This window comes from Dromaius novaehollandiae, chromosome 2, assembly GCF_036370855.1.
Source record: "Dromaius novaehollandiae isolate bDroNov1 chromosome 2, bDroNov1.hap1, whole genome shotgun sequence".
Classification (NCBI taxonomy): Eukaryota; Metazoa; Chordata; class Aves; order Casuariiformes; family Dromaiidae; genus Dromaius; species Dromaius novaehollandiae.
The window spans coordinates 92,518,807-92,538,829 of record NC_088099.1 but is presented as its reverse complement, the minus strand read 5'-3'; the positions used below and the strand labels follow the sequence as shown (position 1 = coordinate 92,538,829).

The window sequence follows — 20,023 nt, the reverse complement described above, 5'->3', positions numbered from 1 at the left end:
ATGATCGTTCCACAGGGCAGGACGAGAGAGGCAAGACAACCCCCCCACCCCGGTGCCACGGGGACTGTAGTCATGAGGAGCACAGACTCAGCAGGCTTTTTAATTTCAGCCAAAACCATGGAAATCATAAGACACTGGATGAGCTTTTCATATCAGTAAGTAAGAGAGACTTTCTGGGAACTAATTTGATTTGGCTAGATAGAAAACTCTGGTGTCCAAGACAAAGCTAATAGCTTTCTGTCAGCTGTTCCCAGTTTCCTAGGCAAGGCTGAGGGAGCAGTGAGAACCACGCAGCTCTGAGCGCTGCCAGACGAGCCTCAGCAAGAAGGTGGTGTAGTTTAGGAGATAGACAGAGGAAACCTTCTGGGGAAAGGAGAGCCTAGAAAACAGAGAGGATCAAAACCAAAGTAGATACTAGCGAACAAGCCAGAAATTGTGAGGACCTGGGGAACACATCAGTCAGAAGCGTCTATTAAAGAGATTCATATATATGGCAGCATCTCGCGAATCCAGAGAACACAATGCCAACTGCAACCGTAAGAGAGAAAAGATAAACGCACAAAAGCGAATTCAGTAAAAGCCAGAAGGTATCAGATAAAGGAGTTTAACAGTAAGTATTCAGACAAATGTAACAAGCTTGAAAAAGCAATCAGAGTATTTTGCCATAGAGGATGAGTTCAGTAATAATAGGCAATAGGGAAACATTGTAGAAAAACATTATATCTACCTACAATCTGTTCAGGAAAGAAAGGCTGGTCTGTAGAGGCAGAGAAGATACTGCTGTATAGAAGGACAGCATAAATGCTATTTAGACAAACTTTAAGTAGGAGGGGCCATGCAATTGAGTCTCCAAAGACAATTAAATAAATGCTAAACCAGAAATTCCAAAGAATTTTAACAACTTTTGGAAAGTAAAGGTATTAGCAGGACTTGGTTGCTAATATCCAGCCTAAGAAAAAGAAATTGAGTAAGCAGTGCTGAACTCAAAAGAACTGCTAACAAAATGGTAGTACTAGGGACTTAGGCTACTCCATATACTTGGCCAAACAGATCAGGAGGGACACAGAGGTTTCCTGACACCTTAGGCGACAGCATCTTGGGAAAGTGACACACAAAAGGAAGAAACTAGGCTTAACTCAGGTATTAATCACAAACTGATAGTTGCTGACTCATTAGTCTTAACTTCTAGATGGACCACAAGTTTAATTCAGTACAGTAGCTTCTGTGTTTGTGGATCAGAAATTTCATCTTTTTGAGGTGATACTATTTTATTTTCCTTAAAAACTGTGACATGAATATGTACTTTAGTATCCAAGAAAGTCAGCAAAGAGCAATTTCATCTTTCTCCTCCTAAACCTACCCTTAAGAATTGGCCAGGCAAGCAGAGGAGGGTACTAAACACAGCTTTATGAGCTGCTGCTCCTCCTGGAAGCCTGAAAGCCTTCAGAGGACTTCTCACGCGGGTCAGCTGCTATCAGCTTCTCGATAAAACATACTGACGCTCTGCACCAGCCACATATTTAGGATTCGCTGAGCAGGGCTGAACTGCAGCTATAGGGCGTCCTGACAATCCTGCCTTCGCAGCACAGTTTATGCTGGCTTCACAGCAAGCCAGGTACAAGTGGTGTTTGCACCAAGCCTTGTTTGAAACGCTCCTACCCAGCTCTGCTTGCTGCTGTAGGAACGCCACCTCAACCTAGTTTTATTCTAGACACAAAATGCGTCTCACTGTCTCACAGAGTAGTAAGCAGGGCTCATCTTCACTGCAAGTTACCACTGTATCACAACCCGGCCTTGAGGAGTCCCGCTGGCACAGCGCCCACAGTGACTTTGCAATTACGTTCACCTAAGTTACAGTCAGTGTTGTGGCAGCCAGCTGCAGTTAAAACCTGCTGGGACCACAGCTTAAGCACGATCAGCTGGCACAGTGACAATCATGTATTTGTGTACACTAACTTCAGCTCTATAGGCAGGAGCAGGCAGTGTACCAGCACAAAAAGGCATATCTTGGGTATGCATTTGTGGTTTGTAGAAACTACGCAAGGTAGCGCTGGATGCAGGAAAGTGAAAGGTAAAAACAGATATAATGAATGAGTGAATGTTTATAACCATAGAAAGAAAGAATCATACAAAGAATAGCTGAAAAAAGGCACAGGAGAAGGAAAGCAGGTATGTGAACAAAGAATGCAAAGAAAAAAAGAGTAAATGTAAGAAAGGGGTGAAAGCTAAGAGGTACGATTTTGGAGTGGACAAAGATGACAAAATTAGATTTAAAAAAATGTATGGAGAGTCAGGCAGGTGTGACAGCAGGCCCATTAAACACCCCGTGGTTTTGTTCCATACACAGGATGCCCATTTGGGTGGGACAGAAAATGTTGGGCAAAAGGGATATGAAGCAGCAATATGTTTTTTTCCAGCCAAGTGCCATCTGTAGCCTATGCTGAAAATTTCTTTCTTCTGTACTTCAAGCTTTTTAACAGTTTAATATATGATAGTATCACTGGTGATGCTGAGGACACTGGGCTTTAATGAATCAATAGATCTATTTCATCTTTAACTAATTTGAACCTCTAATCCTCTTGTTTGTGCAAAGTCTTCTTCCTTTAGGTCAAAGTATTAAACAGGCTCAAGAAGTAAATGAGGAAAACATACCAGAAACCCTGTGGGGAATATTTAAATTAAAGTTTTCTAATAGGCAAATCAACTTAGTGTTGTGATCGCAGCCTCAGTTTGGTTTCTCCCCCTTCCCCCAACCAACAATGCTGTGAGTAAAGCTGTGGGAATAAATAACCAAAAAAAGGAAGGGGTTTTGGTTTTCTTTTAGTTTCTTGGTGCTCGTGTTGCTTTAGACTGTCTTTTATTTTAACTGCTCTCGTTATAGACATGCAAGAATTTTTAAAGCACAAATTTGCAAAAATCAAACACACAACCTAAAATGGCAGCCTGCAGCTCTTCGCCCACCTCTCATGGCTGGTTTGCACTGTGCTGCATGCTTGTGCTCGTTAGGCGTCCGACTCTTTTTAGCAATGTAAATTTTACTGGTGCAAACCCTTAAGTAGACAAAATCTTGCTAATATAAATGTCTTCCACCAGCATAACGTATTTCAGTTAATGAGTCAGAATACACTTTGATATCAGTATAAAAGGTTCCTCCTGGGGGGAGGATTGCTTCTTTACTGATAGACTGTAGATAAGTGCTGAGCTTTTCTCTTCCCATGCTTAGTCTTCAGTAAATCAAACCTATATCTAATACTGCTCATCTAGAAATAATACAGCTTCTTGTCATCACCTTTTTTGACTGTTGGTCCGTTCTGGCATTCTTAGTTTGATTGTACGCTCGTCAGAAAAGGGTATATTTAAAATCCTCTTGAAAGAAAGTTTTATTTCGGTTGACAGTAAGCACAGGATCAAATGCCACCGATCTTAAAAGGGAAATAAAGAAAACTGACTCAAAAGTTTGAAGCTAACAAATGGTTTATAGCTGCCCAAGACGCTTGTATGTAATATTGAGGAAGCAATGACTTTCTGGCCTCCAGTGGTGAACCTCCTAGACAGACAGACACAAAAGGAATCGAGTTCAAAATGAAGTCTTAATACCGTGAGCTTCTTGTGAATACTACAATAACATTCTGGCAGACTGGGCTCCCTTGGCTCTCATACTTGCAGCAATTTGAATGTCTCTTTTGGTTTAGCATGATGCTTGGCAAATTTCCCAATCTTACATTATCTGGGAAAGGAAGACGAGAGAAGCTGGTAAGTTCAGGGAGTTTTGAAGACACTTCTTCACCAGTTTGTTCACAGCAAAATAGTTGGCTGTGCAGAGGAGAAGTGTCAGGACTGCAGCTCAGAGTGCTAGCTTGCAAAGGGTTCAACCGAACTGCATCCAGGCACCAGGATGCTGAGCCACCACAGCATGTGTGTGGTGTAAGAACCTAGATAGAAGAAGATTAGATAGCAAGTCAGACAGAATTTTGCATATTATTTCCTGGGTTTGTCTCAACTTGTAGCAGCAACAGTTAATTATAGAAGGTTCTGAAGGCAGCTTCTGGATGGGTTGTGTCACTTAGACGTTAGATTCCCACCATGAGCTGCCAGCTGAGCGTTACTGCTGTGGCAGGAAGCCACTATGGACGCCAAGCGGATGGAAACAGTTCTTGTGCCTTCCCTCTCAGGGGTGGGAGTGACGGACACCAGAGATGGAAGATTTGGAGGAGAAGAAGCAGTGGGATGACAGCAATAGCAGGACTCTGGGCAGGGAGAATCAGGGTGGGCACCGGTCATCATCTGTGAAGAGGCAGCTGCAGAAGGTGGCTGCACACAGAAGTTATTTGTGGTCATCCCTCCAGATGACTGCTGTACTTACTTCCAGATTGAATCCCTCTCTTTCTATCATGCATGAATCCCCCCCGTTCTGAGAATCACTTGCTCTGGCTGTTAAGTAAGGGCAGATTAATATTTTAATGAAATTCTTGATGCTACTTTAAAGTGAAGGGGCAAGGCAGACTAGCCTTTCAATAACAGCTGCTGGTGCAGAAGTCACTGTGTAAGTTGCTATGCAGCAAAGACATCACCCTAAGACTCTGTGTGTGCAACAAGATCCATCATTTTTGCTCTGGTAGTACCTCAAGGCATGTCTGCATGGCCTAGGGCAGCACTGCACAGAGACACCTGAGCTTCCTCTAGACAGTGGTTGCACCAGTTTCACAGCAGTGCGAGCTCGGTGCAAGCTCAGATCTCTCTTTCTCCCTGTATCACTGCATTCTGCCATATAGATTCACCTGCACATAAAATTTTTAAAAGTAAATAACCAAGTTTAGGCTACACATTTAACTTATATGGGTTTTGATCTGCAGTTTCAGAGCTGTAAAGTCTTATTTATTTTAGACTGCAGGAGAGCTTTCAAGCACCGATTTCATAGGTACTCCATTTAATTTTTCTTGGCTGATATTACTGATTTCTTTTTTTTATTCTTTCTTTTGAGAATATGAAATCTTGCATGAGTGAGTTTCTGCTCACTTGTAACACCAACACATCAAGTAATTAACAGTCTTTCCTGCTGAAGTTAATGGTCTTCCCCTTCCTAGCAACCTTAGTTCAAGGTCACAATGACGGATTTAAATACTTCATGAATTTGCATCTCATTTTCTGCCCACAGAAACTGTTCATTAAAAGCTCCAATTTCCAGTGACATTCTCCCTTTCAAAGGACGTCGACAGGAAATATAAATGCTCAGCCCTTTGTGACTGGTCTGCAAGGACATGCAGGCTTATTAAAAAAAAAAAAAAGCGGCAGTTAACCAAATCCTTTAGTTTCTGTTGTGAGTGACTGGCCAGAGGAATGCAGGCTATGCTGTATTTCAGCTGTTCCCAAGGATGTGTGTGCATAACTTGTTGATGGTGGTACCTGAGGCTCCAGTGATAGCTATGTGACTGCACTCAAATTGTCATGGTCCGGGAGCAGAACCAGCCCCTGCCTCCTCTCAGGAACAGCAGGCACTAAACAAAACAAAGAGGGAGCCGTCGTTTCAGAGGACTGGCACTCGTAATGCCTGCTTTTTGCCAAAAAAGAGAGATTCTAGGTCACCTCAGCTCTCCTTGTAAGCTCCCAGCAACTGTTGTGTTGTAAGGAACTGCATGACTTGCTGCAGTGCTGTCTGATACACAGGAGAGCAGAGACTTTTGCCTTACAGGATCTGATTGATAGGAGTAAAACTCCATACCCAGAACACCAGCACATCTCATCGGGAATACAGATCACCACCAAAATAGGAAAGAAAAATTCACCACTACCTTAAAGTTTTAGCATTATGTTTTTAAAAATTTACTGGTGGCCAAGGTATATCTCTTTCACCGTAAAAATTACTCAGAGTGCACTGTAAATGCACAGAGACAGATCAGTGCTGAACATCTGGTTAAAATAAATTACAGTCTTATTTTGCAAATAAAAGTTCCTAGGGTCTACATGACAAAGTCTGGCCAGCATAACTATCTCATGGGGAAAAAATCACATCCCTAGTCTACAAAGATAACTATTTTGGCATGATTCCCCTCCCCACTATATGTACTTACGTAGACGTACACCAAATAGAAGAGTCCTTTTGCCAGTATAATGCACATTGTTTGGGAGGTACTTCAACCACGCTGGCAGAAGTGCATCAACGGGCATAAGGCATGTCTCCCTTAGGGGATCTGGCCAGAACAGCGATACCAGCAAAGCCTCTGTGGCATAGAATAACCCTTTTCCCCCTGCTACTAGTCTCTGACATATTTCAGAGCTTCCTTCTGATAGGAAGCATACAGAACTTGTGCCCTTTCTTGTATCAGCAATACATCATTTCTTTACGCAGAGGAATTAAAATATATGTATGGGTAGAGGTGTGTGTCTTTCAGACATCCCAGCAGTACCTGCTTTTCTCGTGCAGGTCGCCTGTTGTTTGTTCTCATGTCGGTTTTGGGGGTGGAGGGGCAGAGATTATTTGTGTTTTATTAAGTCTCTGTATTTTGTTTCTGCATGGCAACACTTGAATAAATCTAGCAGTCAGAGTTAATGGATTACAATTGCCTATGCAAATGAATTTAAGAGCTGATTTGAATAACAAACCAAAGTCCTTCAGTCTGTTTTTGAATCATATTTTTACACCCTGACTTTTCCTTGTTTTTTCATATGGTCCCTTTTCGCTCTTACCTGATAACATTTGCCAAAGGACTTCCTGGATGAACACAAAAATTGAAGATTTACCAGCCAAACCTAACCTATGCGCCCCCATGGAGCAAGGCAACTCGTAAAGCTATCTTCAGTTAAGAGCAGAAGTCCATTCATTGTGGCAACAGGCAGTTTTCACCCGTGCTATTTAGACAGTTGATTTTATCTAGATTTCCCTGTGTCTCAGTCTACACAGACTCTCCTTGTTCCTCTCCCGGCTCTTTCACCTTTTGTTTGTCTCCCATGTCTTGTGGTTTTGTGAAAGCTGTGCACAGAACAGAAAGGCCAAGGAGGAGGTGTGGAGGAGAGGCACCCAGACTCCCCAAAAAAACCCCACTCTTCCGAGCAGATGCAGACCAGGAACTTCCCCTTATTTTAATTTCCCATTATCACTTTACTGTGAAAAGACAAAAACATGGAACAAGCCTCCTAGAGGCCTTCAAGAACATTACTAAGTGGAATAGACCCTGAAAGCAATTCAGAAGAGTATTTGAGTACACTGATGCCAGCAACCCTCTTGCTTTTGCATGTGGAGTGGTGGAGGGGCAACTTGCTGCTCCATCAGGCTACCTCCGGGCAAGCACACACCTGCCTCCTCTCTAGCAGTGACACACAGTGCCCCATGGTGTATAGCACGCAAGGGCTGATTTAGGAAATGGCAAGCAAAAGAAATGGCCAAAAAATGCTACCGCTTCTCTTCCTCAAATAAAGCTTTTACAGGTGAGCAAAATGGCTTGCGTTGCTAATGAAGTGGAAGCTACCAGAGCAAACACATGCACATATTTTCCAGGTGGCCTCTGGTAGAAGTGTAACTGTCCATTAACATCTACCACATTTTTTTTTATTTGGCTCAAGCTTTTTTTGTGCTTATTCATTAAATTGCAGCTACTTTATCATAAGGTTGGAGTTGTTGTTTCATTCCCCTTGTAAGTCAGTTGATTGTCACAAGATTTAAAAAAGCTGAAAGCCTGCTTTGAGGAGTCATGTGAGGAATGTGTGGCATTTCTGAAGAAGGTGCCAGTGGCATTGCATGAACTTTTAACAGAGTTTGCTGCAAAAGCACAGAGTTGGCTTGTGCCGGCCCGGAATGCGAAGCTGACAATTCCAGTTTGCTATTGCTGTTGCTCCTATTGCTCAAGGCCGAGTGCAGGTCAGTCAAGCCAAAGACATTTGGATCGGGACTCAATGTCTAGACAACAAACAAGAGAGGGATCAAGCATTTCCCTGAGAGCTGTTAAAACAAGAAGAAGCAAAAAAAAAAAAAACCCAAAAAACAAAATAGCGTGACCGGTCCCTCGTGGTTCAGCTGATGGTACAACCTGCTCAGGCTAGCTCGATTTCACCCCGCTGATTCAAGTGCTCTGCCTTTTCTGGCAGAGGCCACTCTAAGCAATCCTTCTTTAGCAAACTGATATGCTTTCTGCCTTCCTTGTCCCTGCTTACCTCAGGTAATAACCTGCGTCTCAAGCCCTTTCATAGCACAGGTGAATATATTTATTAAATAAAAGCCCCCGCTGCAGAAGCCATGTGTTGATGACAAAAGCGATGCCAAAGTGCTCTGAACATTTCTACAAGCGGCTACTTTCAGTTCCCATTTCTCAGACTGTTACATGATTTAACTCTTTTGCAGCAGCCCGTGAGTGACAGACTGTCAGCTGGAACATGCAGGGAACATAGCGCTGCATGTGTTCATATTTTCTTGTATTACCAAAATACCAGCTGCAGCCAAATTTTTTAATTTGGACTTTTAAATTAGGTGGCCTATTTGCAGTGTAGGGGCATTCAAATTGAAGGTAAATTACTAGCAAGACTGCGAATTCAGGTACAAGGTTCTGAAAAAAAAGACGGACCTCTGTCATCTTCAAATCCATTTTGTAATTGTTTTCATTTTAAAGTCATTCTAAAGATTTGACAGTTGTCCTAATACATCTAGCTTCTTTCCAAATGATGCAGTTATAAGAGCAACATTGCAGTATAAGATTTTACTTCATTTATTGCAAAGTGATCCAAAGTGATCCAAAAATCTCTGTGGGTACTTGCTAAGTTTACCCGTGTATTTCAATGTAAATTCTTTAGAATCGATTTGATAAACTTGCCCAGAAGAAGAAGAAGGTGGCCAAAAATGAAATGGTTCTTGGTGGAACTGAGATTTTTGAAAATACACACACAGACACTTACACAATTGTGCTACATTTGTTTCCACATACGAATTATATACAGCTTCTAGCATTCTATCCAGGGAGGATAATGTGGGAAGTTCAGACTAAGATTCCTAAGTATTGATGTAAATAAATAGTAAATTAGTTGAATAGAATTATCAACCTGCAAAAGCAAGCTGCTCTGAAAATCCATGAAAAGAAAACTGAAGGATCGAATAGAGCAGCTTTGCCTGTATTGTTTGAACATTGAGGATTTTGTCTAGAAGGCCTTCCTGCCGTCTTTCTCTTATGAATTATAATATTGCTCCCACAGAAGCGGCACCCATTAAATACCATCAATGAGTTGCTGCAGTGATGTTACAGCTGTTACGCTGATGCCAGAAAAACCTCATTTTAGTGTGGGCCTTTCCAGGAATAAGAAAACAAGGCAGCCTCCACTAGATCTGGGCTTTTGCATATTGCAGAGCCACGTCTAACTGAATTAACTAGAGACGCCAAGACTAAATTGCTGAAACATTTCTCATGCTGAGTTGGTTTAACAAAAATGCAGCCTAGTCTGAACACTGTATGGATTTCCAAGCAAGTTGAATGATCGATACCTTACTAATCATGTGTTTAAAGAGACCGCCTTGATCATTCTCCACAATCTAGGTTTATTCTTCATGTCCCTCCAAACTCCAGAGGTCTGCCAAGAGATTCAGTCTCCAGGAGAGGGAACAGAAATAATCATGCTTGTTACTACGACCACAGAGATTTATATATTTTTAAGCATGTACATCAGTTTTCATGAATAAATCTAGCCACGATTAGTCCCTGCTCCTTAGACGTCTTCATCTGAGTGCCACGGTTAGTCAGTCTTAGGCAGACAATATTTCCATTGATTTCAGTTCACACAGATTTTAATGAGAGCCTGGCCAGAATAGGACCTGCAAGATATGCTCCCAAGATCACAGGCTCACGAGTGCAAGTATTTAAAGAAATTTAGAGCACGGACAAGGAAAACAGAAGTTAGGTAAGACCACTGTGATGAGAAGCAATTTTGTCCAAAGTCAGAAACCTTAGATTTCACTGGAGAAACAAATGGGTGTGCAGCCAGTAGTTAATGTATCAGCTACAGACCTGAGATTAGCACATTGTGAAAATGCAGAATTCAGAATAGAGCCATTGCTGCCACAGGCAAAGACGAGGACAAAAAGCCCTCTGACCTGATGCTCTGGCGTGTTGGATGGGGCTTTGCCCAGGAGCAACCCAAGGTGAAGCCGCTTGGCAGGCGGGCTCCCCGGCAGTGGGCAGCAGAGCTTGCGTGGTGCTGACACGTTCTCTTCCTTCACATGAAAATTTGATAAATTGCACCTGGCTCCATTGCCGGCACGTCAGCACTCCTGGGCTAAAAAGATATCGGCCTCTCTAAAGATACCAACCTCATGAAACACCACACCTCGGCGCAATGCAGTCAAGGTCTGAGCTGCCCTTATTTGCATACACTTAGGTTTGCATAAAGGACCCATAACTTTTCAGGGAAAGAACAGCTACAGACTTGTCTATTTTTTATGTTCCAAGAACTTTTCTCCTTAGCTGCAAGATGACATTTTAATGAGGTTTCATGGCATAGAAAACATGGGACGATTTAACCAGCTCTCTGCCTCCCCGAACTGTCTCTGAAATGAGTTACTATTCAGGAAAGAAAGCTTTTATGAGAATTTATGCCACTCATATTGAGGCAGGGGTGAGTGAGAAGTCATTCAGCTGCAAAATCTTGGCATCGGCGCTGATGTCATCCCCCCTGGAGCAGATGGGGAGGCTGTGTCACATGGACCGGTGTGAGTTTCTTCAAAAGCCTCGTGCTGGTGTTTGCTTGTTTGTTTTGGAGTCACGGAGAGGGCAGCATAAAATCGCCGTGAGGCGATTCCCGTTCAGCAAAATGGAAGTCATGCAGGCTCTTCATTCAATACAATGTGGCTCAAGAGGATATCCTGTCAAACCAATGATAACGAGGGAAATAAAGTCACTTCCTCACCAGCTGTTTGATTCAGGTAGAAAAAGGAAGTCTTTACTTCCTCATGTTTGCTCTGCCCACCACCCCCGCAGTAATAAATGCAGAATACCGAGCTGAGACTGGTTTTTCCCTTTGCGTTTGCAATAAGGAGCATTCGTATCATGAACGCATCGCTGGGCTCAGCATATGGGAAGCATTTAGCTCGCCGCAGCCTGGAAGTTATGTCTTGCCTCTCAAGCAGAGATGGAGGTTGAGCTGCAAAAGTACCGAGACTAAATAAGCTTGGCTCAATCCGTAAGTAACACATGGTCACGTAATTAAAGATGGCATTTTTTTTGTCAGATCAGAGCTGCCAGAGCTGGGCCAGCAGAGGAGCAGGGTAGGGCGATCTGGATCCTCCATTTTCAAAATGCCCCGGCTTAATGCATTGTTTTACCTCCTAGTCCTTGGCCAGGGACAAACTCCAATTCTGCCCTGGGATCCTCGGAAAATCAAGTAATGCCAGTCAGTAATACTATATGCCTTCGCTGCATGTAGTTCAGCAGGCAAGAGGAGCAGCTCGGGATGCCCTCTAGGCAGTTTTCCTGGCCTGCCAAGCAAGCCGCACAGGTAATGCAGGCAGCGTTGGTACTTTGGTGCTGAGAGGAGCTAGGCAGAGCATCTTTCCCTTCACTGCTGCCCTCTTTCTTGCTTTACACAAACATTCAATAGAAATTTAGATAGTAAACCAACAACGGAGTGATTTGACTTAATATAAGCATCTACTGAAATTAGTTTAAAAAAAAGGAAAAACTAAATTATTTAAAAATTGCTAAAAAAGAAAAAAAACCTAGAGCTGAATGAAGAGTTCTTTCCCACAAAATTTCTAACTGCCCTGATACAGTTTTACATCCAGGATATAACTTTGCATTAAATTTTCAGTAGGCCAGGGTCTTAGACTAGAAGCCTATAACCGTTTGCTTTCCAACTGTGTAACACTCCCAGAAGGGCTGACCACACCAGAACTTGTCTCAGCCTATTTGCCAGGGCCAGGCTGTGGAGACCCTTGCTTTTGTTACCAAAGATACTTTTCAGAGGACATCAAATGTTTCAAGCAATTTTGCTGATCTTATTTGTTTTAGGCCGGATTCTCTTATTTTAAACAGACCGCTTTCAGTGATAGAAATCCAGTGACAAGTACACGGGTTCAGAGAAAGAGACAAACCTTATGGAGCAGTCCGGGCCCTCTTTGTGCTAAAATAGTTTTCAGCAATGGGTCATACTTCCCTCCCCCCTCTCCTTGTTTTAGTACATAAAATGGACATGTGTTTATTTAAAACAGGTTTGAAACTTAAACAAATAGTGACAGGCTGTTCAAACAAGCTTCGGAAATAGGCCTAATCAGGATGTTTGAGAAGGGGAGGGGAAAGGACCATAAAGAGCTACTTGTAATATATAGCTCAGACACCATTAGGTTGGGTTCATGTTATTGTTGTAATAATCTCAGCCGAAAAAGTACTGCGAGCTGCACATTTTCTGCTAACATTCCTCTTCTGAGCCGCTGGTTATGCCGCACTTTTGTCTTGCGTTGAAGTGTTACTGGAGCCCTCAGCCCATCCTCGTACCAAACGCTGGGAGCCCTGCTGGACTGTCAGAGGTGGTCTGCCTGGCAGAGCGGGCTGAGCCCTCCTGAGCTGGGGCGGACGGGAGGCAGAAAGCATGTTCCCTTTGCCCTCTGTCTTCTGTGTGCCTCTGCCGTCACAAATATACAGAAGTGAGACCCAGCCCACAGAAAGAAACCCATAAACTCTAACATTAAAATGTTTTCACATGACTTGCATTTCCATGGTGGGTTTTTTTTTTTCATTTCCTCCCCTTTCCACCCCTAATAATATCAATAAGCATTGAACTTTATCCTTGCTGTATTTTTATAAGGCCTGATCTTGAACTCCCTGTACGGACAAAACTCCCATTGAAGTCAGTGAGTCTGCAGTGGCGACAACAGGATTTAGCCCAGTCTGTAACATTTTAGGATATTGTGTTACTTCATAGCCTTAAGGAGAAATAAAACCAGCTTTCCAAAGAACTGCACAGCAAACTGCGTATGTTTTTCAGCTCTTGAACAGCACAGCAGAATATTAAGGCCAGAGTTTGCAAACGTCTATTTCAAAAACCAGGCAGCTAAGCAAAAGTTGCCAAATTTTCTCAGAAATGAACAGCTTGCATTAAGATAAAGCAGCTAAGCTGCTTTCACTTAAGAATATACCTTTGGAAACCCAAGCTTGAAAAAGACTGCCTGGAGGAACAAGCATTAAGAAGTAATAGATATTAGAAGGGAGATGTATGATCAGTCTTTTGGCCAAATCCTACAACTATTCTCCGGCAGACACGCTTACTCTTACCTACCAGATGCACCAATAGTATTTAAAGATATATTTTGGATGTAAACACATTTTATTTATTTGAGTCTTGCTTGGTGTCTAGCGAACAGGCGTCAGGACAGCAAAATATAAAAAAACCTTACACGCCCTCTCGTGGTAAAAACCCAAATGCTCTTATTCCTCCGAGGGTGCTCTTATTCAGCAAGAGCTATTTTGTGGATTTAGCTCAGCGGTTTGGGAGCAGAGCTCAACTGGTTGCAACAGAAAAGCGTTGTCGCATTTGGGAGCTTCCCTATTCATCGCTGTTGGGCTGCCCGGCGCGGGGCACATGTCCCTCAGCCCTGCCTCGCAGCCCCCTGCTCATAGGGACTTCGAGCTGCTTCATGGGAATGCCTGAGGCGCAGAGCATTTCCCATCCGATTACCGGCCTTATAAATTGCCGTTGGGTTTCTGAGTCACAGAAACTGTACCTTTACTTAAACGGGCTTTGCAATTTGGCGCCTGCGTGCATCTCCAGACTTTCTCTCTCCGAAGTGCCTCACAGAGCAGCTCTCCATCCATGGGAGAGGAGGCGGGTGAGGATCCCCCTTCCACCTCATGCCACGTGGCTTGTCCCTCCACTGGTACGTGTTCGCCCTCCCCTGCCTCGAGCTGCATGTCGTGGCTGTAGGCTCTGGGGCAGTCAGATCAACAAGATGATCACAAGAAAAAATAGTGCTTTTGGGGGATGGGTTATTCTTCTGTTCGATCAGCAGGTTGGCCCACCTTGCCCTGGAGCCAGACCACTGCTACACCCAAGACAGAGAATGGTTTTCAGGTGCACAGGACCAAGGTGTCACCCGTTCTGGTGACAGTGGTCATATACTTGCAGAGGTGCAACACAGAGCTGCACCCTGCCAGCCTTAATTGACATAGAAGAAACATCCCAGTGGCACATTTAGGCGTCTGAATCCATCCCTAGGAAACTAAATAAATACTGCCTTATTTTCAGGACCACTGATCCACAGTATGGACTCCTGAGTCCAACAGGAACCGAAGGTTTGGAGAATGAAGTTCTCCTTAGCTCCTTCCGTTTACGTATGCTTGTATGTGTACATTCAGGAACCAAAATGTAGGCACTTATATCTAATAATGCTGTGCCTGTATTTTCTGTTGGGCTGGGCATACCTAAAGCAGAAGTCAGCCCTTAAGTAATTACAGGAATATCTGCAAGGAAATAGGCAGCACTTTGTGCTAGGCACTGCATAAAAGCATTGCTTCCGAGTCACTGTTTGATTCGTTTTGTTGGTGGTGTTTTTTTCTGCTGGAGTCTTGGTGGATGACTGCTGTGCACGGAGAAAGTCCCTCTCTCCAAAGTCACTTGATGGTTTTTTAGGTTCTGTAAACAAGGTCTGTCCGCTACTATCCATGTGCTGCAGTGCAAACCCAGTTCTGTGGCTTCCTGCATCTTATTACTGTTGCGATTCTGATACTCCCTCATTTCCCTCATTTCTAGGATGCCTTCGTGGAGTTGTATGGCAACAGTATGCGGCCTTTGTTCGATTTCTCCTGGATCTCTCTGAAGACTATCCTAAGCCTGGTTCTGGTGGGAGCTTGCATCACTCTTGGCGCTTATCTCGGACATAAGTAGAGTCACTCAGTTTATCATGGATTACAAAAGTCTTTCAAAACAGCAAAATAATATTTTTTTTTCTGTAGCACAATGATATTTTATGAGCGGAACAACTTCCTGGCTAAAGATTAAATCAGCTATTACTGCCAAAGGAAATATCATTTATTTTTACATCACAGGAAAATTATTTATTAAAAGATATTTACAGTTTAACCTGCTATTTTCAGAAACTCGGCAATTTGCATCTGTCATCACATCATGTTGTTATTAACTTTAATGAGCCCCAAAGTCTTTTAGGTTCTTTTTTTTTTAATTAATGCCACTGACTGGATTATTTTATCTCTGAAGAGCAAATATACTGACAAAGACCTACCTGCTTACACTTATGAAGGCAGTTATTTGAGCTGCTAAAGGCTGTGTAATTTGTGTTGGTTTTCCTTGCATTTTTCGGATGGCTTGGAAGCATCTGGGGGGAAAAAAAAAAAAAGTCAGCGTGAACAAAGTTCAAACCCTATCCTGCTGGCAAGAACTGACAAGAATAAGTGATTCAACATGGTACATACGTTGAGTCAAAACAGCAACTTTGTGAAGGCCAGTTGGCTATCCCCACAGGATAACAACTTGAAATATGATTGCCTATGCCTTGTGAACATGTGTTTTCAAGTTACCGGCTGTGCCATCATGTCATACTCATAATAGCGTCGTCCAGTACCCTAATACATGGCAACATGAATAATTCTTTTTTTTTAATAGAAGTGTGAAGTTAAATCTGTTGGGCTTGCGGGAAATTGCCCTTCCAGTGGTTTTCTCAGCAGTAAAATGTTTTTGCAGCTACCGACACAGAAACATCAGGAGACCTTAAGTGCCTGCTTCCACAGAGCAGAGCTGGAGTCCAGCGTCCTAACCTGTGTCCTGCTCCGGCGGGCTCCCAACTGCAGCGCAGCCTGCGTACTCGCCGAGCCCCTCTGGCGGGCTGAGCCCAATTCTATGTGGTCTCGAACCCCAGAAAAGCTGACGAAGACGCTCGTTTTATCTGGTAAGAAGCAGACCTCAGCTGAGTTATGGATTAGCTCCGACTATCCTTGTTCATCAAACTGGACACCAAAATCAAGTTCATTTTCATAATAAAAAAAAAAAAAAGAAGAAAAAAAAGAAAGTGAGCTTTATCCTCCTGCCCCTCGCCTTTGAAATTGTTTCAGCTAATAATTTCCTCAGACTGTCTACAGAAGAAAAGACGATGAAGAAACTCTCTGGACCCTCTCCCTGGACAGAGACTCTCGGACACCTCGATTGCGCAGGTGCCGGCTGTCGTTTCAAGTGAAAACAGGGCGGAGGAAAAGGGGGGTGAAGTCATCGGCTCATATTATAAATGCAACTCAAATGAAGTGAATGCAGCATACTCACTATAAAATATAAGCTTTATAAACAGACCTGTGTTCTGCAACTCGCTGCCACGGTGTATTTTGCAGTGGGGCTTTCCATGCGCTCGGAGGGAGCCAGACCTCCAAACGACGTGGGTGGGATGGGCTGCTCCAGCAAATGGAAATCACCATCTTCAAACGCTTAAGCCAAGTGCTCCTATTTTTTCTATGAAACCTTTGAAATCTGGGATTTGCGGTTAAATGGACAGCCAGAGGATAAAAAAGAAAAGGTTATAAAAGCTCTGGATAAAACACACAGTACAATAAAGAAATGCTAGAAGGGTGAAAAAAATATAGTGAATAAACTGTAGATGCAACCTCAAGATTTCAGTCGGATAACTTTGTGGCATTATATGCAAAATATCTCCATTAACTTGGGAATGTAATATGTTCAATATTAAGGCTGTAGTTGATGTTGTGTCTTCAAAGCTGCTTTTTTGTTTGTTTGTTTGTTTTAAGAGTTGTACATCTCAGCATTTTTACTGCTATTTAGTTGTGGCACCTACACTTTGTATGAGCAAAGATGGAGCAAGCTTTACATTTCAAATTTGAAATTATTTTAAATTTTAAAGAAACATGTAAGGGAAATGTTTCGAAGAACACAAAAATGTGATCTAAACTTTGCTTGCTAAAAAAATAAAAAAAGAAAAGAAAAACTGTCATGAAACAAAAAGCACCTGCAATGTTTTTAAGAGAGCTTTGGTGAAAAGTGGGCACGCTCATGCAGGATACTTATGAAAAACATTTGACATGGGAGGAACTGAATATTATGGATTGAGTGTGGGCTTTATTTTTTCAGCTACGAAGCTGAATTTGTCTGAAGCCAATTTCAAAACCAGAATTGGCTGGTATCGAGCTAATATTTCATTTCACAATCTAGTCTTTGTTTCAATTTGTGCCCGTGCGCCCATTAAAGTTCATGAAGTATTAGACCTCAAATTGTTTCAATATTGTTTATTTTATTAAAGGTTTACATTGTCAAAAATATTAAAAGAGTAATTATTGATTCCTGTGCTGCTATACTACCAGGATAATTTGAATGGGATTTATTTTTAATACCTTCCAATGGCAAAAAGATTTTTAAAGCTGCTTTAGAAATAATATGAAGATGACACGTGACACACATTTAAATAAATATTGACAAATTTGTGTTCTGTTGTGTCTACTCACTGGACTTCCCAGTGTATTAGTTAATACCAGGCAAAAAGATGATGACTGTTGCTGATTTTATTTTATTAAAGAGCTAACAGACTTTTCCCATCCTGACTGCAGAATAGTTACAGTATTGTGGTGGCATTAGCTATAATGATAGTTAATAATACATTTAAGAAACATATTAGAAACATTGAATGTATATAAAAACTTGGACTTCTTTAATAAAATCCTCTCCTTTTACTCCTTCATTTCTTTTGCAATAATTCCTCTCTCTCCTACTCTTCGTTATACTTCCACATAGAGTCCTTTTTTCCCCACAAAATGCCCTGTAGACTTTCATGTTCTTGAGACTATGCTTCAGCGAAAACCCACTCTCTGTCACTACCTGTACGCACATAACTGACCGCTCCCAGCGTATCAAAGCTGTAAAATCAAAAACTGACACGGGAGAGACACGTCTGAAGGTGATTAGGTGTGGAAGATCAGAGGACCACGAAGCAGGAGGTCAAGGGTGGAGGGAACAAAGAGATCACTGAAACATCTCACATGTCAAAGGTGACTGACACATGGGGGTCTCTCTCATCCTTTCCCCAGAAAAAGGATGATATGAGCACGGAGTAAAAGATTACAAAGACCCCCCCCCATACACACACAGTTATTCTTTACTATAAAACTTTGTTAATTCTGAAAGCAGTCATTTGCAAAGCAGAAAATTCTTACGAATTTAAAAAAAATACTTCATTTTGCTGTATTCAGTGTGTTTATCATTAATTCTTTTTCATTGCATTTATTAAGAAAACAATGAAGGAACATATTTTGCTTCTGAAGGAAAAACCTATAAGAGCACCTTATATTTGTTATAGATAATAGCTTAAGAGTAAATGGGAAAAACAAAAAGCAAATTGTTCAAGATGAATATTCCGAAATCAGAGCTGACACAGAGGACATTTCTTAATCGAACGGGTATTGGATCCAACAGCGGAGTAATGGGCCGTTGGGGTAACAGAGGACATACAGATAAGGCAGGGGGCTGGAAGATACGGAGAATGTCACTGGTATGTAAGAAAATCTCAAGTTTCATAAGATGCAGGAGTTCACCCGAGATGGTCTGAAAACAGTGTCTAACTATAACCAGCTGCAAATCTGTGCATTACTACATGACTCCAATTATTCAAAAATTTCAATTATAAATGTTTTTTATAAGAATTATAAGATTATCCAATCAATCAGTATAAAAGTTCATTGGTTTCCTGTTGTGATTTGGGATTTCACAGCCTCATTAGAGTTGCACTGATAGAGAACCATTAGGAAAAAAATGCGTCTTTGAACACAGAAGAGCAAAGGAAAGCTTGGGGTACTACAGTTCAGAGAATACGGACCCAGTATGCCCAATCCTTGCATGCACACAGTCTCCCCAGCTGAGTCAGTGGGAGTCAGATATATGTGAGGACTGCGTGCTTTGACTCTGAAGCATAACGCTGTGCTTAGCTGTGCATCTGCACTCAGTTTCACAAACCTAAAAATCCTATCGATTAAAAATATAGTGAAGTAGCATGCTTAAAGCCTGTCTTTACTTTTTTTCCCCCCCTCTCTCTCTCTCTTTAAACAAGCTAGCAAAATGTTTCATTTGTATTACAAGTTAATGGCTCAGTACTATATGAAAAATTAAACATCTTTTGATTTATGAGTATAAAAATTCTTTCTCATTGCAAAAACCCAGCTTTGTTTCTCACTTCTATCTCTTTCAAACAAGGCTAAAAAAAGGACGCCAAAAGAGCCAATTTAATCTGCATTTGTTTTAAAACGCAATCCTATGCTAAGAGTTAACAGAGCTTCGTTCCACAATGAAATCCTTTTCACCAATTTATACAGCATTAGGAATTCCACACAAAAAACTGTATATTTTTATAATTTAAATAGCACATTTTTTCTTTTTCTTCTGAATATTTGAATTTTAATTATCACCAGCATAAATGTACATAAGCAGATATCGTTTATCCAGTACCTTCGGATGATGTATGTATGGTAATGTAGTTTGTCAGTTTATCATCATTTAATATGATTATGTTGTTCTTTGTCTTTAAAATGTTAAAAGAACATGCTGCCATTAAACTTTCTGTGTCTGTCTAGTTAATATTGTGGAGAAATAATAAAGCACACTGTGAGTTACTTGTTTTGCATTTGAATTGTTTAGGATTCCTTGATAAAAATCTACACAAGCATCTATGAGTGTAACCCCATAAACAAAATATAATCATTCCTTCCTGGTCATGCTGTTGACACGTTCTGCTCTGTATTAACATCTTCAAGCTGCAGTGACTCTGTGGAAGTACTGCTGAACCACCTGATTCTTTTCTCTGAATTGAAATGTATTATGGTGTTTGTAAAGCCATAGACCCTAGAACCATGGGAATACAACTAAGTCTGAGATTTCCTAAAAAAGAAAAAACCCCACCTTTCTAATCTCCTTGGTAGCAGAGATGCTTTAAAAAAAAAAAAAAACAAAAAAAACAAAAAAAAAACTTACACCTTCCGGATTTATGCAACAGAAACACATAAAATTTTAAATGTATGATTTTTTTAAGCTGTGATATTTTTCAAGCTAATATCAAAAATTT

At 41.6% G+C, this 20,023-nt stretch overlaps 1 protein-coding gene across 1 annotated transcript in view; it reads left to right on the top strand.

Annotated features, from left to right (window-relative positions):
• BCL2 (BCL2 apoptosis regulator) overlaps positions 1–19,574 on the top strand; it is a 96,907-nt gene extending 77,333 nt beyond the window's left edge. Inside the window, exon 2 of the mRNA XM_026115637.2 lies at positions 14,713–19,574. Within this exon, the coding sequence (XP_025971422.1) occupies positions 14,713–14,847 (135 nt within the window). The 3' untranslated portion in view covers positions 14,848–19,574. The remainder of the gene's footprint in view (positions 1–14,712) is intronic.
• The last annotated feature ends 449 nt before the right edge of the window (positions 19,575–20,023 follow it).